General features: G+C 39.8%; 2 protein-coding genes across 3 annotated transcripts in view; one reads left to right on the plus strand and one right to left on the minus strand.

The window, feature by feature from the left end:
• The first annotated feature begins 1083 nt into the window (after nt 1-1083).
• irf4l (interferon regulatory factor 4 like) lies at nt 1084-9246 on the plus strand. 2 transcript variants are annotated; one of them, XM_044200298.1, is made up of 9 exons: nt 1084-1342; nt 1483-1682; nt 2324-2510; nt 2850-2923; nt 3466-3604; nt 3722-3820; nt 5541-5918; nt 7418-7530; nt 8622-9246. In XM_044200298.1, exons 2-9 carry the CDS (start codon nt 1485-1487, stop codon nt 8781-8783), a joined length of 1350 nt encoding a protein of 449 aa, XP_044056233.1. In that variant the 5' UTR covers nt 1084-1342; nt 1483-1484; the 3' UTR covers nt 8784-9246. The 2 variants fall into 2 exon arrangements, with proteins under 2 accessions (XP_044056233.1, XP_044056232.1); XM_044200297.1 differs by having other exon boundaries at nt 1087-1260.
• A 5907-nt stretch (nt 9247-15153) lies between these two features.
• exoc2 (exocyst complex component 2) overlaps nt 15154-23537 on the minus strand; it is a 47999-nt gene continuing 39615 nt past the window's right edge. Inside the window, exons 17-28 of the mRNA XM_044201033.1 lie at nt 23272-23333; nt 22830-22910; nt 22489-22548; nt 22176-22237; nt 22021-22090; nt 20274-20390; nt 18459-18600; nt 16761-16816; nt 16507-16629; nt 16240-16301; nt 15826-15885; nt 15154-15708 (exon numbers count right to left, since the gene is read on the minus strand). Of these exons, the coding sequence (XP_044056968.1) occupies nt 15615-15708; nt 15826-15885; nt 16240-16301; nt 16507-16629; nt 16761-16816; nt 18459-18600; nt 20274-20390; nt 22021-22090; nt 22176-22237; nt 22489-22548; nt 22830-22910; nt 23272-23333 (989 nt within the window). The 3' untranslated portion in view covers nt 15154-15614. The remainder of the gene's footprint in view (nt 15709-15825; nt 15886-16239; nt 16302-16506; nt 16630-16760; nt 16817-18458; nt 18601-20273; nt 20391-22020; nt 22091-22175; nt 22238-22488; nt 22549-22829; nt 22911-23271; nt 23334-23537) is intronic.

Genomic DNA, 23537 nt, shown 5'->3' on the forward strand with positions numbered 1-23537 from the left:
AAGATGATGTAGTACTGAAGTATCTCTTAATGTTGGGGTTATTGTTATCAAACATTTTATTAAGTTTTGGTACAATATTACAGTTTACATGTTAATGTATCAATGATCCAATCATATAATACTATAACACTGACAGGGGACATTCTGCATAATAAGTTACTTTTCATATTTTAAGTACTTTTGTTGCTGATAATTATTATACCTCAGCACAATTTAAATTACAGGTAAATACTGGTACTTGTGCTTACATCTCCATGTTATTGCCTACTTCTACTTCACTACTTTTCACAGGGAGATTTTATGTTCCACTACATTCATCTGACAGCTGCAGTTAAAAGTGACTTTAGAGATTTAGATGCTATATTAAAAACATATGCTGCAGAGATTAAACTACCCAATAGTGTATTAAATAGTTCAAATGAGCTCCACCTCGACCTGCTCCACTATTACAATGTTTCATAGGTTAATGCATCAGTTATGATAATCAAGCAATGTATTAGCCTATACATGCTTTATTACAACACTGAAAGGAGCCAATACTGCAGGCTGAATAACGTGAGCACTTTACTAACTTTGACCACAATTTGCTTTTTGTCTAATTTGTTACTGAGTAAGTAAAGGATCTGGACACGTCCTCCACCACTGCCAGAAAGGTTGTGAATGACTGATTTAGAGCGTAAAATAGATTTGTATTTAGGCCTCTTTCTGAGACTCCGTGGGACCTCGATGGACTGTAAGACATTGTGCTCACTAAACAACGCAGTTTATGGTAGGTTTCTCTATGCGAATATGACACACAGTTTATAATAATCGTATCTGGTAGGCTGTTCCTGTATCGCAGTTCTATATAATCTTCCAATGGGAACAAAGTGCTGATGTTTTGTTCGTCGCTTCTACTGCAGGACCACTCTAACGTTGCTTTTCGTAAAGCTTTATCATTTCAAAGAATTGTTTTCGTCTCCGTCCCATGATTTTCCACGTGTGCGGGTGTGTGACACTACTGAGTGGTGCCGGCAGGGTTTCCCCCGGTGTCTTACTGGAGATCGGCCGCTGTGTGTGCGCAGATAAGCTTCGCAGGAGAGAGGCAGGCAGGCGGGCGGGCAGCGGCAGCAGCAGGTGCGTCCTCCTCAGCATCCCCGGCTGTGTCTCCGCCCTCCCGCTGCTCGCTATAGGCTGGAGGATTTAAGCGCGCCCGCCGTAATGATGAGGGCTTTCTGAGACTGATTGATTTCAAAACTTGACGGGTTTCGAGTTTCGCAGGTAAGACCACTTCGATACGGTTCCAAAGCGCACATTCAGGCCAAGTTAGTCTGCGTGGGAGATCAGAGGGGGTTAACCTTTAGTGAGTTTTATTAAACTTGGATAGACTCATCCTTCTCTGCTAAACTTACACTACTTTAAAAAAAAAAACACTTATCAGCACATTGCACACAGCATTAGAGGACCTAACAGTGGAGTTGTTGCATGCGTCTGTTTGGACAGAGATGAACCAAGAGTTGGATTACGGAGGCTCCGGGAGCAGCGGGAACGGAAAGCTGCGCCAGTGGCTGATCGAGCAGGTGGACTGCGGCAAATATCCCGGCCTGGTGTGGGAAAACGACGAGAAGAGCATCTTCAGGATACCGTGGAAACACGCCGGGAAACAGGACTACAACCGGGATGAGGATGCCGCGCTTTTCAAGGTAAAACACCCGCATCCTCCAGATGGTTCATCCAGCCAGAGTAACAAGTGTGACTTTCAGAATAAAAGGAAGAAAATATGTGTACAAACCGACAAAACCCATCGTTTCAAATGCGTTTAACGTCTCACAAAGATTCAAAGTGATGTAAAGGGAGACTATGAGAAATAATAGTTAATATATTTTTTATCATTATAATGCTTTTCACAAAGTATAACCTATTCAAGATTAATAACTCAATCATAGACTACCGGTTTGAGGTTTGAATGTCTTCTAAATGCTATATATCGCATTTAATGTTTTTAGTGTAATATTATATATACGCCTAATCGGTTTAATATTATGTAGGCTAAAGAAAAACAGGAAATCTTCACATTTGAGAAATTGAAAATTGTTGCTAATTAATTTTCTGTTGATGGACTTTTCAGTTAATCGACTAATTGTTTCAGCTCTGTAACTCTGTAATACCATAAATAATAAGCTCTATAAACTTTCATTTTCTTGCGAGGAAGTCTATCTTGACAAACTCACTTCTGCAGGCTCCGCAATACATGCAGTAGTTCCGTTTTGAGCACTGGTTGTCTCACCCTCCCCGGCCAAACTTTAGTAAGGTTTTCTAAGCTTTGCCGGTGACCTGTCTGCAGGCCTGGGCGCTGTTTAAAGGCAAGTTTCGGGAGGGGATCGACAAGCCGGACCCGCCGACCTGGAAGACTCGCCTCCGCTGCGCCCTCAACAAGAGCAACGACTTTGAGGAACTTGTGGAGAGAAGCCAGCTGGACATCTCAGACCCGTACAAAGTCTACCGCATCATCCCCGAGGGCGCCAAGAAAAGTCAGTCTCACCTCAAACTCCTCACATATCAAACAATGATATGATGATATGATAAATGATTTTTTGGCACAGCATGAGTTGAACGACATTGCAGCATGAAGCCTACAGTATTGAAGATAACTGAACCTGTTAGTTGTTGTTATGGTGAACTGGTTTTGTAAATTCGCTGAAAACCCCTTTGGTGACTGATAAAGGCCACTGGGTATAGCTAATAAAAGGTTTTAAGAGTCAAGAAGCCAAACCACCCGTGAAGGTCATGCTGCATGATGTCAACATGTGTGGACTTTTTCTGTGCAGAGCTTTGTATGTCAGATTTATTCTTTTCTGTCTTGCATTTAGGACCCCGACAGGAGGACAGTCCTCTGAGTCCAATGAGCTATCAGGTGCACCCCTATCCAACGCTGCAGACTCAGGTGCTTTTCATACACATGCAAATGAGTGGGGTGGACCTGAGAGAGAGAGAGAGAGAGAGAGAGAGAGAGAGAGAGAGAGAGAGAGAGAGAGAGAAGCTGGATGTGCATGGATGTGAACAGAAACAGTGGATGAGAAAGCATACTGCCCATGCATGAATGACCTCTATAAACCAGATGCCAAGTGGAGGTTTATGAGTTGCATCCCAGAGTTTTACTGATGCTGACTTCAGCGGTCAGAAATTCAATGCAACCATCCAAATCTTTGACTTGTCACCAAAAAATTACTTTAATTCCTTTATTTAATTGTATTCTTTTGTATATTTTTTTGTCTAAATATAGTAAAATGTTAACACATCACCATCAGCTTTGAACAAAGGCCGCTGTCTGTAATGGTAGAATGTAAACTATTAACTTTACTGATTACTAACAATGACAATATATTTAATAGGTTTTAAAATGTATTACCATTGAATCCTGGTGTGTCCAGTACAGTGGAGTTGGATTATGTTAATTTTGCATGTTGTTTGTGTCTCTGTCTGTAGATGCCACAGTACATGACCACACCAGAATGTAGCTGGAGAGATTACTGTCAGGAGCAGGCCTCCCTGCCTGACCTGCCCTTCACTCAGTGTCCCTGTCCCCCCCGCAGTCTGACATGGCAGGGCCCGTCCATGGAGAATGGTACGGTACTCAATATTCATCTATAAGCATTAGCATCCTCGGCAGTTAAAAGTATTGCACATGTATATGTTTTTCTGTGCTTGCACTGAGCTCTTGTCTGTTCCTCTGTGTGTGCAGGATATCAGCTCAGAGCCTCAATTTACTCGTACAGTCCTGCTGATAGCCAGCCCTCGCCTTTTATGGACACCAGCATCAGATCAGCGGAGGCACTCTCAGGTAAACAAACGCTTTCATTTCACTTTTTTGCTCTGCACGCTATGAAATCAGGAGGAGGAGGGTACTGTTAGTCCAGGTGACATCCTCAACTGAGCATTAGATGTGATTTCAGTGTGGCTTCAGATCTTGTTCAGCCCTAGAATCTTTTAAACAAAGCCATAAATCAAGACCAAGCAGTGAAGACATCTTTACATAATGTACAAACACCTGGAAATATCATAATATGCCACATGTAAGTCCATATGTACAAGACTGTGCTTTGATTATGGTCATATACAAAGACATAGCTAAAGATACAGACATCTATTTAAGTTTTAAAGTATGTAGCCTAATTATAGCCTGTATCCATTTATTCTGCAGAGAGGACTTGGATAACAATGCTCTGATATTGGGAAAACTTGGAAGGTTAATGCCACTGCACAGTGTTTTGCCAAGCTTGAAAAATACACCGATTGATCTAATGAGGGTGCTGGATTTAAAGTTAAAAAAAAAAATCAATCGTAAATAGTTTTGATTCTTACATTTACTGTATGGTTCAGAATCACTGTTCGCATCAACTCCGTTGGCTGTGGTTTCAATACACCCACTGTATGCTACCAGCTCCAAAGCCTGGGGGCGGCTGTGTAGCTGTAAGCTAGATTTGATTATTAACTGCCCCCTAGTGGTCAGAAATGAATTATTGTAGCTTTAATGCAACTTGGGAGAGATGGCACTGTGTTTTGACATTGAGAAAATACAATATCCCTGATAGAGGCACTAGTTTAAACTAGTTTTAGTTCAAGGTCTAAATTTTGTGGTGATACTTCAGACATGGCTGGTCTAACTTCAATGAAATTTGAAGGGATGACATATTTTAGTGCTTTCTAGCTATTCAAAACACTGACTGGACTGATGAAGCATAATTAAACATTTCATAGTTTGAAGTCACAACACAGATCCTTACCCCCAAAGCAGGAGAGTCCAAGTACTAACACATCACTTTCATGCAACCATTCATACACTGACTACTCAAGGTTTGTTCAGTGCACCGTTTACCCGTTTGCTGCTACTGGCCGGAGATCTACAAACCTCAGGATGCAGCAGCATATAGGCCAATAAAATAATTTGTCACATGTAAAAAAGTTTCCAACTTTCAAACCTCCAACTCCATTTACAACGTATATGCAACATTCAGAAATACTTTATTGATCCCCGAGGGGAAACTCTTTTGCTACAACACTATCACCTCTAAATAGCTTAAGAAATAAGTGAAGCCCTAACAACTGGTAAATTGAGCAAGTTTAAAGCTAGACTGTGCATGTCCATGTGTGATCAATGAACTAGAAGTAAAAACATGCTACAGTACAGCTCCTTCGTCCGAATTTGTAGTTTGGTAGACAATGGAATAATTACATAAAATCACTTTGGACTTCAGTAGGGTTGGAACAAATCCTTAAAATAGAGAAGCTTGAACCAGCAAAGGTTCGGCATTTTTGCTTGATAAATGAACGATTATCAAATCTTTCGTTGAGTCCTTTTCTGCCGGCTGACTAATCGATGATTCCCTTAATTGTAATTGTCTGAAATATGTGACATTGCAGATAAACTCACAAAGACAACACACTACGCTGCTCAACACCGTTCAGCACTACACTGAGACACATTTGAAAAGATTAATGCATCAGAAAATGTGAAGAAAACATACTCAGTGACCTCTACCTGTGTCCTCTTCTCCAATCAGACATCCGCATGCTTGTGTCTGTATATTTCCGGGACGCTCTGGTGAAGGAGGTGACCATCTCCAGTCCAGAGGGGTGCCATATCACTCCGTGCTCCCCAGATGAGAAGCACTACCTGCAGCCTGGAGTTCCTGAGGTGGTCCCCCTGCCTGTGGACAGTCTCTCAGCCCAGAGGAGGGCAGAGGAGTGTCCGCCAAGTTCCCCGTCCACCCTGGAGAGGGGCGTGTTACTGTGGATGGGCCCAGACGGACTCTACGCTCAGAGGCTGTGTCAGAGCAGAGTGTACTGGCAGGGAGGAATGTCCCAGTACAGAGACAAGCCCAACAAACTGGAGAGAGAGGTCACCTGTAGACTCCTCCACACGCAGGAGTACCTTACAGGTGAGACAGCAGAAAAGGGCTGCAACTAACGATTCATTTCATTATAACTGAATCTGAAGATTTGTTTTTGATTGTCTATGAAATGTCAAAAAGTAGTGAAAAACACCATCACAATTTCCTAAAGCCCAAGGTGACATCTTCAATTCATCCAGAGACATTCAATTCATATTGATATTAAACACTGGATATTCACATTTCAGAGGATGGAACCAGCAAACGTGATATGATACACAACTGATGATCATATATGTTTGTTGATTCGTTTTCTTTAAAATTAAAGCATGTTGCACAACTCCTCTCAATGAGGACCCCATGCTTTATTCACTGCATGTTTTCAGCTGTCTCACCCTGGAGAAGAGTTGTGCGAGGTATTTTAAGTTTGATGGACTTTCACTGAAACTTACACAAAAGTTAGAAATCAAGTGCTGATATGATACCGGAGTTACAGTACAGATACCAAAACCATACTTTGAATACTATAAACATCTTTATATTTTTACAAAACCCTTTATTCATTGAACAAAAGAGACCAAACTTCTGAAATGTTTCATGTTGTTTAAACACAAGCAGCTGACTATAAAATAGTCTAAAATTTTTATTTAAATCAGGAACTGTCTGATCAAAGAATAACAAATCTACAAATATGAGCAGACATCTGATGCCACCTTTCAGTCTTTGACAGATGCTGACATATTTCGCTCTGTACCAAAAAAGGGTTCAATACCAAGCCCTACAATTGACTGATCAACTAATTGTCTCAGCACTAAACAGGGACGCATTGTAACGCAAAAAAAGTACCCTGTTCTAGCTAAAGCTAAGCTAGGCCCAGTTTGTGCCTCTCATGTTTTATCATTTCTTTTGACTCACAGAGCACCAAAATGCTCAAAATAGAAATACCCATCGATCTTTGAAAACCCCAGTTGTTTAACAACACTTTCACATGTTGCACAATAAAAAAGATTTTTAACCCATTTCCCAAGTTGCAACTGTAGCCGGAAATGACATATAAACGTGTAATTTTGTCTGAAAATATCGGAAAGAAACATCAATATATACTGATATAACTAATACAATAACATTTTCATGTCTGAACTGTCTTTGAGAAAACTGACAGCTCATTTACTGTAAATCACTTTGGATAAATGCCATCTAAGAACAAAACTTAAGAGAAACAAAACCCCTGAAAAGTCAATATCACTTAACAACTGTGGCAGACAAACTTCTTGAAGTAGTATTTCATGATGAGGTGACAGTCACATGACTTCTTCACAGCCACATCATCCCCGCCCACATGCTAAGACAGCCCCAGCTGTGTAAAAGTCTAACAGCTAATTGTATTTGCATACATGGTGTGACCAGGACTTTCCATTCGAATCACCCCAAAGGTCATGCCACCTCAATTGAAATTCTTCTGAATTCATTTGAATTTAAACAGTTCAGATGTATTTTAGATATCAAAGCTAACAGTGATTTGATCTTGTCTCCTTCCTGACTATCAGAGATCCAGAGTTATGGGCTCCATGGTCGGCCGCCACCTCGTTTCCAGGTCCTGCTGAGTTTTGGAGACGAGTGTCTGGATCTGCAGAGACAAAGACGGACCCTCACTGTCCAGGTGACTATCCATACTGTAATTCTAGCACTCATATTAAAGCACTGTTTAATTAGCCCTACCTCATATCTCCTCATAGTACTTTCATGCACATTCAGATTGCTTTCTTTTTATTATTTACTGGGTTGAAAGTTATGTCTGGAAAGTTTAAAATGTGCTTTGAAAAGTGAAAAATAGGATTTGAAAGTTAAACCCTAAGATTTGAAAGTCTGTCAGAACTTCTTCAGAATCATAATGTTTACTGTTTCAAAACTTTATATTTAGTTTCTGAACAAGTCTTGCAGAGATTCAGCACTGGTTTCAGACCTCTGAATCGCCGCCCACATCTGGGATTCATTTTCAGTGATTTAAAGTGAAAATGAAGGAACAAATCAGTCTGATTATCAGGCTAATTTAGCAGACCCCTTTAAAAGAATCAAATCTGCTATTTTAGCTTCGGATGATGGGAGTTCTGACACTGTTTCAACCTGGGAAGATCTGAAGGCCTGATCTATTATTCAGGCTTTTATCGGTAGTTCCATTAGTACCGTTGCAGTTCCCTTTTCAGATCTTCCCCCTTAAAGTTTAGACTTTAAGCACTGAAACAAGTGTGTCAAATCTCTGCTGGACGTGTTCAGAAAATGGGAATTTAAAATTCTTTACCTTGGTAACAGTATTTTGACAAAAAATCTTTACTTAAGGTCCACTTACTGGACCTTAACCATCCTCCTCAATGGTTGGAGTTTGTGCATCTGCCTGTTATCACGTGACATAAGTTCCACAGTGCCGTACTATCTCCATAACAACTGAGCAAACTCCATACAGGAGGAAGACCACGAGTTACAGTTGAAAGCTCTAGAAAAAGCTAAATGGACCTTTAAGTGAAGATTTTTTGTGAAACCCTGAATGTCTAAATGAAACACTGCTAAACTTATGAGAACAAAGCAGCAAAGTGTTATTTTTACACTTTCAAATCCTGTTTTCACTTTTCATACTTAATATTTAAAAGCCTAAAAAGTAAGTTTTGATATGTTGATACTGATTTGAGCTTGTAGAAATCAGACAGTGACAGTTTAAAGCTTTTCACTGACCTCTCTGAGCTTCATGTGTTTCAGGTGGAGCCGCTGTTTGCCAGGCAGCTCCTGTACTACGCCCAGCAGATGGGCGGCCACTACTACCGCAGCTACGAGCACCCGGGAGTCACAGACCACATAAACACCTCTGAGGACTACCAGAGGGCCATCACACATCATCACAGCACCAGCCTGCAGGAGTGATCTCAGTAGGTTCAAGTGACTGTTGAAAACTTCAAGATGCAGCAATTACATTATTACATTTCACACAGGAGACCAGGAAACTCTGAGACAAGAGGACAAACCTGGACAGTATTATACATAAAATGATGGACATTTAAGGAAACAGTTACTGTTTGCCCTGTAGGGTTCTACGTGTTTGTGTGTGTGTGGCTGGAACCGAAGTTGCAGTGTTATTTTTTTTTACTTACTGTGTTTGTAGGGCACCATGAATATTTTCCTACTGACTATGCAAAGAAAACTGACAGCTTAGGTGATTGTACTGTAGAAAACTGTGTGGTGAATTTTAGTGCCTTAACAGGATAGTTTGACATTTTGGGAAATACGCTTATTCACTTTCTTGATGAGAAGATCGATACCACTCTCAAGTCTGTACACTAAACATGAAGCTGGAGCCAGCAGGCAGTTAGCTTAGCTTAGCACAAAGACTGGAAACAGGGCAGGGGGGGGGGGAGAAACAGCCAGCCTGGCTCTGTCCAAAGGTAATAAAATCTGCCCACCAGCCCCTCTAAAGCTCACAATTTAACATGTTATATAGTGTTTGTTTAATCTGTACAAAAACTGAAGTGTAAAAATGACAATTCGCTGTTTTATGTGGAGGTTGTGAGCCAGAATATTTCTTGGCCACAACCAGTAATTTCCTTGAGACTCTGCTGCTTGCCTGGCGAATGCTCAGAGCAAATTGTCATTTTTCCACTTTTTTAATCCGTACAAAAACCTAACAAGATATAATGTGTTATATGGGAGCTTTAAAGGTGCTCAGAGGCAGATTTTTTACCTTTGGAATGAGCAGCTTAGCTTAGCATAAAGACTGCTAAGCTGATCGTCTTCTGGCATCAGCTTCATATTTGCTGTACAGACTTGAGAGTGGTATGGATTTTCTCATTTAACTCTTATAAATAATTTTGAATCTTTTGTTGCTAGGAGACACTATGACCACCATTTAATAAATTATGAATGAAGTCTTGTGCCTGGCTGTGTTTGTGTGAGAAACTCTCAGGGAGCTGATTTTAAATAAGCTTTTTCGACTCAATTTTGTATCAAATATTTCAGTTACACGATATATTTTTAAATTTAAGTGTCATAGATCAAATCTGAGAAAGAGTTGAAGTGAATGTTCTGAGGGTTTTTTTGGTTGTTGCCTTGAATGAGTACATTTCTGTTAAAAAAACCCCAATAAATGGCTTAAGCGTAAAGAGTGACGACCTTTGTTCATAACTGTGTGAGCTCTTCGGGTAATGTCAGTACTATGTGTGCGTGCCTGAACAGGAAGTGTGGTTCAGATGCAGGATGAGGCTGGTTAATCAAACACTTCATTATCACAAACAATGTGATGACATCACGAGAGAAGGAGAAAGAGGAAGAGGTTGGCCACGCTTTCCGTGCTGCGCTGGAGAGAAAGCCTTCCTGGTTTCTTCTCAGAGATCAGAGGTTGTTTCCACTTCCATGGAAAACAATCACAAAAACCCATAAATACATTTGTTACTGCCATGAAATAATTTACAAGAAGAGCAAGGAAGATGTCATAACTTGATAAGGTTACTTGTGAAAAACAATTCAGACATTTTACTTTGAAATCCATCGCCTAATGGCTTTTCAGCAGGCTGAGAGCTTCAAAGTTTAATATGACTCCTAACACAGCTGATAGACTTTGTAAACAGTACATCAGAGCTTCAACTAATGATTATTTTCATTATTGATCAATATATTTATTATGGGTTTGATTAACAGATTAATTGTTAAGTCCATAAAATGTAAGAAAATAGTAAAAAAGATAACTATCACAACTTCACAGGGCCTGAGGTGACATCTTCAAACTTGCTTGTTTTCCCCCAAATCTCAAAGAGATTTACGATGTAAACCACAGAAAAGCAGTGAATCTTCGCATTTTAAAGGCTGGATCTACTGAATTTTTGTTGCATGCTGTTGTATTTTTGTTTACTAAATGACCTGAAATGATTGATTACTGAAATTGCTATGGATTAATCTTACGTCAATCGACTCATCGATTAAGTATCTGAGCATTTCAGTACTATGGTGCATGCTTTATTAATACACACACTAGAAACAGCAAATATACTGTCTGTTAAAAGCCCCAGTCTGGTGATATTCTTTTTGTCAACAAATCCCATCTAAAGACCAAAACCAACAATGAATTGATTAATAAGTATTGTGTGTGTATCCAAAGCTTGATATACAGTGGTGTGAAAAAGTGTTTGCCCCCCCGCCCTTCCTGATTTCTTTTTTTTTTTGCATGTTTGTCACACTTTAATGTTTCAGATCATCAAATAAATTTAAATATTAGTCAAAGATAACACAAGTAAACACAAAATGCAGTTTTTAAAATGAAGGTTGTTATTATTAAGTGAAAACAAAATCCAAACCTACATGGCCCTGTGTGAAATAGTGATTGCCCCACCTGTTAAAACATAACTGTGGTTTATCACACCTGAGTTCAATTTCTCTAGCCACACCCAGGCCTGATTACTGCCACACCTGTTCTAAATCAAGAAATCACTTAAATAGGACCTGCCTGAAAAAGTGAAGTAGACCAAAAGATCTTAAAATGCTAGACATCATGCCAAGATCCAAAGAAATTCAGGAACAAATGAGAAATAAAGTAATTGAGATCTGTCAGTCTGGAAAAGGTTATTAAGCCATTTCTAAAGCTTTGGGACTCCAGCGAACCACAGTGAGAGCCATTATCCACAAATGGCGAAAACATGGAACAGTGGTGGAGTGGCCGGCTGACCAAAATTACCCCAAGAGAGTAACTCTGTGCCACAGAGCTCCACTGTTGTCCAAAAACTACACTACACCTGCTGCCGGAAATACTCACTAGAGCCACAGACAGGGTGGGGAAGTCAGAAAGTATTGAGAGACAAACTAACACATAGTTGGTTTGGGTCTTTTCGTGGGATTTGTTGACAATAAGAAATATGGAAGAATATTTTAAATATAGAACCTTATCCTTTAAACACAAAGAATTTAAGAATGACATTTCTGCCAATAACCATTATTGGAAATTATATGGATACAGATATTTTAAAGCTTAAATTTATTGAAGCACATATGTGTAAAGTTTCAACTAGTGGAGTTTAAAGGTTACTGTGATGCTTGCTGATGTCTGAAAAAAACATCAGTAACTGTCCTGAGCTTCTGTGGAACATTACATTGTTTAAAGTCACTGAAAGAGACGACCTAAATGACTTTTACTCAGATGTGGAAAACATTATCAAAAGCCTTGCAGTTTTTCTACACCACGTGGGTCCTTGAACCTCACCTGTTACCTCAAGTAAAAACATGTTTTTGTAAATTTCAGTCAGATATTGACTTTATCCATTCAGAATTGATCAATAATTGTTACATTTTATCAGGTAAGATTATCAAAATGACTACAATAGCGTATCAAAATTATACCTGAAATAAGTTTTGATGTCACGATGCTGTTCACATAGTTCAACAATTATTGCCTGATAGCATGAAAGGTCAACACTTTAATTTAACACCACCTTCTTTTTAGCATTTATAAGCACTATATAAACACATCATATCATAAATAGTTTATAACAAAGTTTAATGAAGTTGTAAGATTTAAGTGTTTATTAATGTATTTGTTAACAACTATAACTTGTCCTATGGGTAATCATAAGCGGATGCTGGTGTATAACAGATAATGAATGACAATATAGTGAAATACAGCTGCAATAATATATGTCTAACTCCTATGAAGAGAAGTTACAATTGCTGACAAATACTGTACAATAATAAACACTTACAAATGTCCTCATATCTGCTTACATCTACATTATAGTGTTTTATAAACCATTTATTAAAAGTTTATGTAGTGCTTATAAATACTAAATAGGGAGGTTAAAGTGACCCTGTCAAATTTCCAGTGTAAATTCTGTGTATGTTACTTGCTGATCTTGTTAACTTCTAAGTCCAGCTGCATGAATACAACTGTTACAAAAACAGCAAAGCTTACTCTGCTCCACAGTCAAGGCGAGCTCAATCGAAATTTTCTCAGATGTGTCAGATTTCTCCATCCTTTTGATTACTCACTCACGGTGAAGAAATGTCAGATCAAAGTCTAAATGTGTTTTGCAGGTCTTGTCATCTTGTCTCCTGAATGGAACAGAGTACTGGCGAATAAAAATAACAAAAAACTCCCCCTTCTCACCTCTGTTACTGTAAACAGAGAGCTAGCGGAGAGCGGATAGGGCTTTAGGCTTTGAACTTATTTTGTGAATGAATCTGTGGGAGGACAGAGAGCTAAGTTTAGAACACAGAGAATCAAAATAACTCCTGCCTGCCCTGCATGGCTTTCCCCTAAATGTAGATGGGAAACCAATACAGAGCAAAAGGTCTGAGGTTCATGAATGTAGACAATAACAGAAAGTTGCGGCCAAAAGATAACTGAAACGTACAGGTGTAGCTTGTACATTTAACAGTTGAGATTGAATGGGTCAACTCCTGCTACAACACAACAGCATTTCCACATTGTCCTCAGATAACCTCCTCATGTCTTGTCAAACTTTCTTGTGAGCTGTGGGTGTGTCGCTGTCTGTCTCCTCTGCCACAATGACTAGACCTGTCACAACCGTACCGCTCGCTTCGTAAGTCCCTACACCTCAGACCATAATCACACTTTCTGTTGTCACCATCTTCCTCTGCGATCCAATTACAGCCTCTTCTGTTTGCTGCCCCGAATAACGGCCTAACTCGTCCCCGCCCTGCATACGCCCTGTACTCACTCTCCTCCCAGAGAGCTAGATGCTGACATGCCAGACAGCATGACTGAACTGGTGAGCTGGAGCTCCAGAGATGAATAGCTAAACCCGCTGCTTTGAACCATGATGCACACAGACCAACTGTCTGCAAATATGCACTAACGCAAAACAGTTGATGGATCTGTAGACAAGGTTAAAGACTAGATGGCAACACTCATAAGTGATCATTTTGCAGATATTTGTCAGGGTTGGCCACAATATCAGTAACACCAGTACAATGTTATCTCCAGTGCAACACTACATTTTAATATTCATTCTTTGAGACTGTATCAGAGAGGGACTTCTCTGTATGTACAAGGAGGTACATACAGGGAGTATTAATACATTATGTGAAGTTTACTTAGGTCTGTATTGATGGAACATGCAGGTTATACTTTTTTTGCACTTTGACCCCAGAGAGAAACATTTCGTTGAACTGTATACTTGTATGTGGACGAATAACAAGATTTTATTTTTTAAGAAAGCGTTACAATACAACATAATCCAATACAACACCAAATATGTCATTTGTATTATTTAAATTCAAGGTTGCATTTGATGAATTTCAGGCTGGGTAATGTACCCTGATACAAGATATACAATAATCATTTAGCAATACCATACCATTTGTAGTTACATTTTTGTACTCATAACTTATAAAAAAAAAACAGAACACATTAATGTAATAATACAGAATTTGTTTTGATAACCAAAGGACAACAGACTGTACCGGAATAAGGAGAGACTAACGTGAGATCACATTGTTATTTACCTCCACCAAAGAGACGAGGTTCTCTGTTTCATGTGTCAGTTAGTTAGCAGGATATTGATGACTCACTACTAAACAGATTTTAGCAAGATTTGGTGGAAATTTAGGCCATGGGCCAAAGAGCAGGTACTTTATTTTTGGTGTGGATAACACCACCATGTGGCCTTCTGTAAAGCGCTTTACATTTGGACTCATAACTCTTGAATAGTGACGCATAAAAGCAAAATTTGCCATTTCAAAGGACTTGTTCTCCAAAAAATCATAGCAGCGATCAGTCAATCAGCATTATTGTCTATCTCTACTATATGTAGATTTTGGTGCAGGTCTAGATCCACCATGCTGAGGCATGAGTGGCCTTTGCAGGGTTAAGCACTCTCTGAGTGTTCTCTAACTATAAAAGATAAACAGCAGATCCCGCATTATACCTTGAAAATTACGAAAATATAATAAATGAAGAACTACTTTAAATGAAGTAACTGTCTGAAGAAACTTAAACTTACAATTTATGTACAGTGCAGCAAGTCTCAGATGGTCACCAATCATTGCTGAAAACATGTCAAACCAAAAATGACCTGTCAAGCTCAACTTTTATACCAACACGGACAAGAAATCCTAAAAAAGTGCTCAGAATAATGGAAAGATTTAACACTTTCAGTTCCATGACAACTAAGCAAACCTGATCTGCTGATGAAGAATATGTGATATGGTCAGAAGCACCTGAACAACTAAGTAAGTGGACCTTGAGTTGAAATTGTTGTTGTTTTTACAAAAGAACCAAATGACAACATACCACTTTAACGGTACATTTTCTTACTTTATTGGGCAATAGAGACGGAACAGTACAAAGCATCAACAGCAACTTTAAATCTTCAACACATTCTCCAAATGATTAGGACACATTCAGTCTGAGCAGAGACAGTGGAGACTCCAGCTTGGTCACAGCCTTCATCCTACTGCTGACTTTCTTGGAACAAGCCAGTAAGCCATTTGCACACTGTCTGATAGCTACATGAGTGGCTCTATGTGATTAGCATAACCAACATGACTGGGACTGTCCTCCACAGTAACAATGAAATCAACTCATTTAGTTTCTTTGAGATAAGACGAACAGACGTTTGTGTCCAATCTAGTGAAGCAGAAATTGAAAGTGACACTGAAAAAAGTGATAACTGAAAAGATAAAGTTCCTTAGCTGACTGCACATACGGAAGAATCAAAGAGAGTGCAGTGTAGTGGTAGATAGAGTGGAATGGGTTTATCTCTTTACAGGCTGGATGCAGGAGGGCTGGAAGCAGGTGAGCTGGAGCTGCATGCTGCTTTTAAACTTGTTCAACAGCTCTTCCAATAACCTGGCGGAAGAGATAAAAACAAACACGGATCATGTGAAATTAATCTTTAAAGCATGAAGCAAACACCCAAAGGTCACAATCACTTTTATTAGTAACATGGACCAGTATGATACTCACTTCTTATCAGCTCCGCTGTGTAGCTGAGGAAGGGCGTCCAAAGCCAGTTTGAAACTGGCACTAGAAACGAGACGCTCAGTTAAAACTTTATTTAAAAAAAACATATTTATTAACACTGGAAACCAGAAAATACACTTCAGAATAAGTCTGTGGGTGTGTCCAGGCATGCACACTGAACTCCCCACATGAACACATACATACATGTACACACATGCGCGCACACCACAGTGCGTGCACACAGCAGAACCAGATTACTTTCACTTCCTTTCCATAACCCACCAAGTAACATAAATAGGGATTGTAGTGAGGGATGTGCGACTGCTAAGATTTATGTTTGTGACATTTGCTACCATAAATCACTGGGCACATATGTGAGTTCCTGTCTGTGCCACTGTGTGTGTTTGCTGCACTTACTTGCTTTCAGTGTTTAGGAATGCAGCTATGGCATCTCTCAGAGCACAGAGTTCAAGTCGAGCCTGAGGACGATGCGAGGGGGCAACAGTGCAGATGAAATCAAATGAACATCGTCAACTGTCAGCAGTTAGTAGCTTGAACTGAAATATGGCATTATCAGAAATGGCAGGTGAATCCCCGACAAGTGTGGGGGTCGACTTATGAGTCAGGGTCTTACTAAGAGCGATTAACTGCTCTATAGCTCTGTGTGTGGGTGTCAGTGCGTACCTGCAGGGCTCCATTTTTGCTGAAGGAGGACACACATTGCATAAGACGACACATCTCGTCCGCAACTGACTCAACAATTTTAGACAAAACCCGAGGTACCAGGTCCTTTGAGACTGTGAAGACCTGAGACAGAGAAAGTTGTAAAAAGATAAGACAGAGGGTGAGGAGACAAAACGCAGGGTTTGATAAAAGGACAAGTCCAAAGAACAAGCGAAGTGTTGAAGGTGTGTAAGAAGTGTGCAGGTTGTTTGTACCTCAGCATGAACTGTGATGATGTTGACCAGAGCTTCCTTCAGGTAGTTCCTTACACCTGAGTGGAGAAGAAGGCACGACATGAACAGAAATCCAGATAGACGGGACGATGAGATGCTAAGAGCGCTAAATGGAAACAAATAGTATTTAAAAATTTCAGATACACCTCAGACTTAAACAGTCGGTCAGTCAGTCGTTGGGGAGAATGTGTGGATCTACAGGCAGGTCTGACTGAGTGCCTCGCACACCAGCTGCATCTCAAAGTGTTGCGTTATCTGACAATGTCAATTGATGCCCAGAGCACACACTGGATGCGTAATACAGACAGAAGAAATAGTCAAGGTACAGTAGCTGGGATGTGCCAATCTCAGGCATGTAATGTGAAATAGGACAGTGGTGTACCCTGAGCCGCTGGTGTGCGGACCTGTACGGGAAACAATGGGCGAAGGTAGTATAGTCCCATTATATTAAAAAAAAAAATGCAGATATCTCTACAGCTGATATCTCCAAAACTCAGCAACTCACATCAAAACAATCTAGATGGATAAAAAGCACTACAGGTAAGAGGAAAAATATGTATTTTTGATTTTGGGGTGAACTGTCCCTTTAAGAGGCACAGCTCTGCCCACACCAGAATCCTGTCATCATGTTTTATTTAAGCCAACTGTATATATATGATATATAATGATAAATGGTGAATGTGTGAAGTGGCTGTTCAGTGAAATCTCCATAGTTTCAGTGATTAATAATTTATGTGGACCAATGTCATTTGTGCTAGAAATATGACTAAGATGACTATTCATTGTTTGACTCTAAAAAGAGTAATAACAAAACTGCACCCAAAAATCTAAATATACCATATAGATGGAGCTGGAAGTGTGGCTATGCAAGAATATTTCATTATAAACAATATTATTTTTACTTTACATTGTTCTGTGAGAAGAAAAAGAGACAGGAGAGACCATAGTGAATGTGTGGCTTGGAAGTTTGAAATCTTACATTTAATAAACTCTAACAGTGAAACAACCAAAGGCAACAACAGACTGAAAGTACTGAAACTGGATTTTCCCACACAAAAAGTGCAACAAGCGAAAGTATCATATCCTAGACCTGTGGTTTTGTGTCCAAAATGTTCCTCTTTCACATGCAGCCCAAACACACCAACTCACACCGGCAGGAACAAACCTGTGCAAGGCCCAGCTTTCGATCAATACTGCCTTTTAAAACCGTGAAATAAGCTGCTGCCCATTTGAAAATTCACCCGTGCTCTCACACACATTCTGACATGTTGCTTCACATCCTGTGCTAAGGTAAACCACATATACACATTTAAGTTTCACCTGTGTTAGGAGTGCATCTGGTGAGCAAAAAGTCAAACTCAACTCATGAACACACACATCGCTGCACACCCACAGCAACACAAAGGCCATAAGAGTTTTAGGGGGACCAATACAATGATCTCAGTGGTGTTTACAGTAAGTCATCAAAGAGCCGCACTTTAAAAATGACACGCAAGAACCACAACAACACAGATCAGATCAGACATGTTGAGTTCCCATCCCACAGGACTGTGAGGGGCTAATTTCTGAGATTACTGGAGTCAGTTAGTGGTTGCCACGGGTGATTTCCCCACAAGGGGAGCGTACAGACTGAGAACCTTTCACTGAGCATGCTTCCAGAGAGGCTGTGCTGTATAGTACCTGTAGGTGTTTGGCAGTCTCTCCAGTCAAAGTATCCAGCGTAGATGCCGGGCTCCAGAGAGCCTGCAATCGGGTCAGCTCGTTTCTCAATGTAGGCCTCAAAGAGTTTTCTATCCAGCTCTCGTACAGCGTCCACACTCACCTGGCATGTCAAGGACACGTAATGTTACCACAACAAAATTAAGACAAAAAGTACACAATATCTTTTTTATTGTCACTTCTAAGTCTAAGCAGGCTGTAATACTGTACAAATACATCCACCAATCAATAGACACACATAATCCATCTCCATCTACTTATTGTTGTTTAGCTTTGCGGTCTCTCTTTAGTTGCATGTCTATATTTGTATCGTGAGAGCTTCTGACAACCGGAGCCAAAAGCGTTGTGTGTGTGTCAACATACTTAGATTCTGAAATCCACTAATGCACATTTGTATATGTATGGCTGGGCGACAGGATTAAACCAATATCATGATAGAAATAAGAGTATATTTCCAGTAGTTATATAGATCATGATATTGGTTGCAACTATTGACTGGTGGTAAATGGTAAAGACTGCACTTACACAGTGATTTTCTACCTCAGCAGACAAAGAGCTTTACAATTTCCTCTCAATCACCTATTCACTCACACACACTCACGCCACAATGGCGGCCGGGTTTCAGTGTCTGACTCACGGAAACTTTGCCGTGTGGACACGAGGAGCCGAGGCTCAAACCACCAACCCCACCATTAATGGAGGATTAATGGACGACCTCCTGAGCCACAGCCAAATGTCAGAAAATGATGTAAAATGCCCATCACATCAAGTCTCAAGTCATTTTCAAATTGCATGTTTTGTCTGACCAACACTGCAAAATCCCAAAGATATTCATTTACAAAGATACAAAACAGAAGCTGGAAACAGAAAATGTTTTGGCATCTTTCCTTGATAAACGACTTACAGTAAACGGTTTTCTGTCGGTTGACTAATCAATCAAGCATTCCAGCACTGGCAATATGACAAGCAACATAACATATAGAACTAATAAAATGATGCTCAATGAATGTAATAAACCATGTCCCACTCTTATGCCTTACTTTAGCAAGTCCTCAAATGTGTAAAACAAAAACTTCATTGACTGTTTTTGTTTTGTTTTAATTTGTTTAATCAACATATTTATGTGCTTGGAATTATTTATGTGGCCAACAGAATTTTGTCAAGTCATGATAATGTCATCAATATATGTTTCCAATGAAAGTCAAATGATAAATAAATGTGTTAATGGTACAGCTGTGCCATACAGTGGAGCAGCTGTATGGTAGATGCATTGGAGGGGAATTCTTATTTTTCAGCTATGTTAATATTTAAGATTAAAATCTAGACAATCTGTCACCCGTAACTTGCTCTCTAAATATTAAAAAGACAAGATAAGTAAAAGTCTAAATCGATCTTTCAAAGAAAATGATGTTCACCGGTTTTTACAGGAAAACCAACCGAACACTTCTTTGCTTTGTGATTCAGCCATTAGTCATTGTGTGCAGTTGTGTGAGTGAGTGCATGTCTGTGTGTATGTGTGAAGAAGAGAAAGGAGTGCAAATGTGGAACAGAGCTTCCAAGACAATGACCTTTTTTAAAGAAAAGAGTCATATCTCTGCTCAGAATGGAGTAAGGGACATTCAGCATCTCTCATCGGCTTTGTTTTTACACAACCCACTTCTCATCAACAGTATGAGACAGAGCTGAGTACCCCTTCCTTCATCTTAAGTCCTTACAGTTATTTCAAAAACACAGCTGCAAATTATGAAACGGTAGTTAATGGAGTGTTACACTGACCCGTGTGATCTTCTCGGTCCCTGTGAAGCAGTGTTTCTCAAAGTGATCGGCCAGGTTCAGGAAGGTGCGTCTCTCCAGGTATTGGCAGTTACTGAGGATGATCAGTAGACGCTGCTCCTATACACACAAGAAACACATGTTTATACTTTTAGACTTGTGAGGCCACTCAAAGACATAATGCATTCCTTAGCCCCTGACCTTAACCATCACAACGAGATGCCCAAACCTTACCCTAAGTTTAACCTAGGTCTAACTTTAAACTAGGTCTAACCTTAACCCTTAAATAAAGTCTTAACCTTTGAACAGCCCTTTGAAGAAGTGAGGACCGGACGAAATGTCATCATTTTCCTAAAATGTGCTCCGTTTCCAAAATGTCTTTCCTGAAATATCCTCAATTTCTAAATGTCCTCACTTAACTAAATAACTCCACTTTCCAAAAATGTTCTCCCTTTCCAAAAATGTTCTCCCTGTCCAAAATGTCCTCACTTTTCAAAATTGTCCACACTTCACTTGAATGGCCTAATTTCACTAAAATGTTCTCACTTTCCAAAAATGTCCTTGTTTTTCTACATGTCCTCCCTTTCCACAGTTCATCAATTTTCTAAAATGTCTTCACTCTCCAAAATTGTCCTCTCTTTTCTACGTGTCCTCACTTTCCACAGTTGCCGTACCTCCAAAATTGATGTCCACAGTTTCCGAAAACGTCCCCACTTTCCTAAAATTTCCTCACTTTGCCCTCAGTTTCTCAAAATGTTATCCCTTTCCAAGTGTCTTCACTTTTCAAACTTGTCCTCATTTTCTAATATGTCTTTGCTTTCCAAAAATGTCCTCACTTTCTCTAAAAATGTCCTCACTTTCCAAAAAATGTCCTCACTCTCCAAGAAATATTCAAATTTTTCTAAAATGTCCTCATGTCATAAAATTCCATTACTTGGCAAAATCTTCTCACTTAGCAAAACATCTCAGTTTCTCAAAATGTCCTCCCTTTCCTAACACACTCCCCCTTTTCCTAAAATGTCCTTTGTAAAAATGTCCTAATTTTCCAAAAAAATTCCTAATCTCCTAAAATGTTCTGCCTTTCAAAAAGTGTCCTCACTTTTCTAACTTGACCGCATTTTCCTAATATGTATGAGCGATGACAGAATGGTTAGCCTACACTTTGACAACCACAAATGATGTCGTCATTGGCAGCAATTTGTTTTTCACACTCGATCTAACCAAGACTGCAGACCTAAAGACAAGAGAAGAGACTTCAGTGGGTTGAAGTAAACTGATATCTATCTAGTAATGGCAGCCAGGGACCGTCCACGTTTGTATGTGGTGGTTTTCGAGCTTGCCAACTTGCCAAACACTAGAGCTTAAATCATGAGTGACACCAGCAACTCTGGTCAGCTGCACTCACTTGAGTCTGGCTGCCTAACCCCTGCTACACATATTTGGGCAAACCCCATCTGCACCTTGCTCCATTTCCCTTTACCAGAAGCACTCTACGCCCTGCTCTTCCTCCTCCTCATCCTCCTCCTCCCCTGCGCTTAACCCCCTCCACTAACATCTCAAACAAGTTACAGGAAATGAGGACGTATCTGCTTCTTGTCCACAACCAGGAAACAGCCTGATAACATTTAGTGGTTTGAATGAGTTAGACACGTGTTTGTCTGGTTATGTAAAGGAGAGAGCCCACGCCATTTCAGGTGTATTAACCCCAAACAGTTTAAAGGAAACAATAAAAAACACACATCACACTTACAGATGTTGGACTGAAGCCCTCTTGAACGCCAGGAAATCGATCTGGTGAGGACATGTCCACTGAAATGTTGCTGCACACACAGGAGAGATTTTAACATGTTGTCAGAGTCAAGAACACTTTAATCAAAGAAGTAAAAAAGTCATCCAAATACTTACTGAGATGTATCAATGTCTCCATCTGTTTTAGTGCTCAGCTGCTCCAAGCAGTTTATGAAAACCTGAGTTGAACACATGGACACACTTGTCGGGTATGATGTGAAAAACACACTACTGAGGAGCCATACTCATATCTTACTCTGCATGATAAACTCGCTCAATTCACAACAGATTTAAATCTTAGGTACACTAACACAAGGTGGACAGTGTATATACTATAAGGTGCAATAGTTGTGCAGTTTTTTGTGTGTTCTTAAAAACATCCATAATGTAACCACATCTGACATTTTGGCTGCAGGCTGACAGATCTTACCTTCATGATGCTCACACTCAGCTCTGTGGCCTGGTCCTGGACCTGGTCCAACTGCAGCACCTGAAGAAAAGACAGTGAAACAACACCAGAAAAGCCTTACTATCCTGTTCAAGTTACTTAAAATCAGAGGTTGTGGTATTCTATGTTTTGTGTGTTTTTAATGTCATATGTTGTGTTTATTCCCAAAAGTTTATTAAGCACAATCTCATACAATTGCTTTACAGGACTGCATGATTGTGGAACCAATAAGTAAATTCGAGGAGACCAAAGTAGTGATTGTGATCATCCTACGAATACTTCTGCTACTCTAGTTTCTGTATTTGCATTGATGATTATCTCACATTGATTTCTCCAGGTTTGATCTCCAGGGGCTCTTTGAGTGACTGCAGCATCTGGACCATGCACTGTTCAAACTGTGACGGCTGCAAAAAACACGAGGAAGAGAACACATAGATCACAGAAACTGGCTCCTGAAAATATCTGCAATATCTAACTGCATTGTATTGGGTCGGCAGCCTCAGCAGGGATGCAAACACATTACGGGTGAAGAAAGTGACAAAAACAAAAACAGAGACACATTATACTGTATCTTTAATGGTCAGAGGGAATGCTCTACAATACAGAAGATACCAATGTTAGCAAAAGCTCATTTCTTTCTTGTTTTTGAATATTTGCGTGTATCTTTGAGTGCATATCTGACATGTGAGTGACAATTTGCTGAAGTATGTCTATCATTTCTCATTATGATATGATGTACTGCTTGATGCAATAACACATCCTTACCAGGCTGGTGATTCCCTCATTATCTACAACCCAGTCCTCCTTCTCAGCGAGCCTCTTGACGTCTGAGCGTGTAAAAAGCACAAATACGAATCGAAAGGGCAATTACTTGAAACCTCTCAACAGTTTATTGAACTCACAGACAAAAAGTGTTATCACTTTCATAAAGGGTCTTTGCAAATGAATATGAATATAAACAGAATTAAGGGTTTCTAAGGGAAAACCACAACATGATATAAAATCAAACTCTTTCTGTTGAGACCACAATT

This window comes from Siniperca chuatsi, linkage group LG6, assembly GCF_020085105.1.
Source record: "Siniperca chuatsi isolate FFG_IHB_CAS linkage group LG6, ASM2008510v1, whole genome shotgun sequence".
Taxonomy (NCBI): Eukaryota; Metazoa; Chordata; class Actinopteri; order Centrarchiformes; family Sinipercidae; genus Siniperca; species Siniperca chuatsi.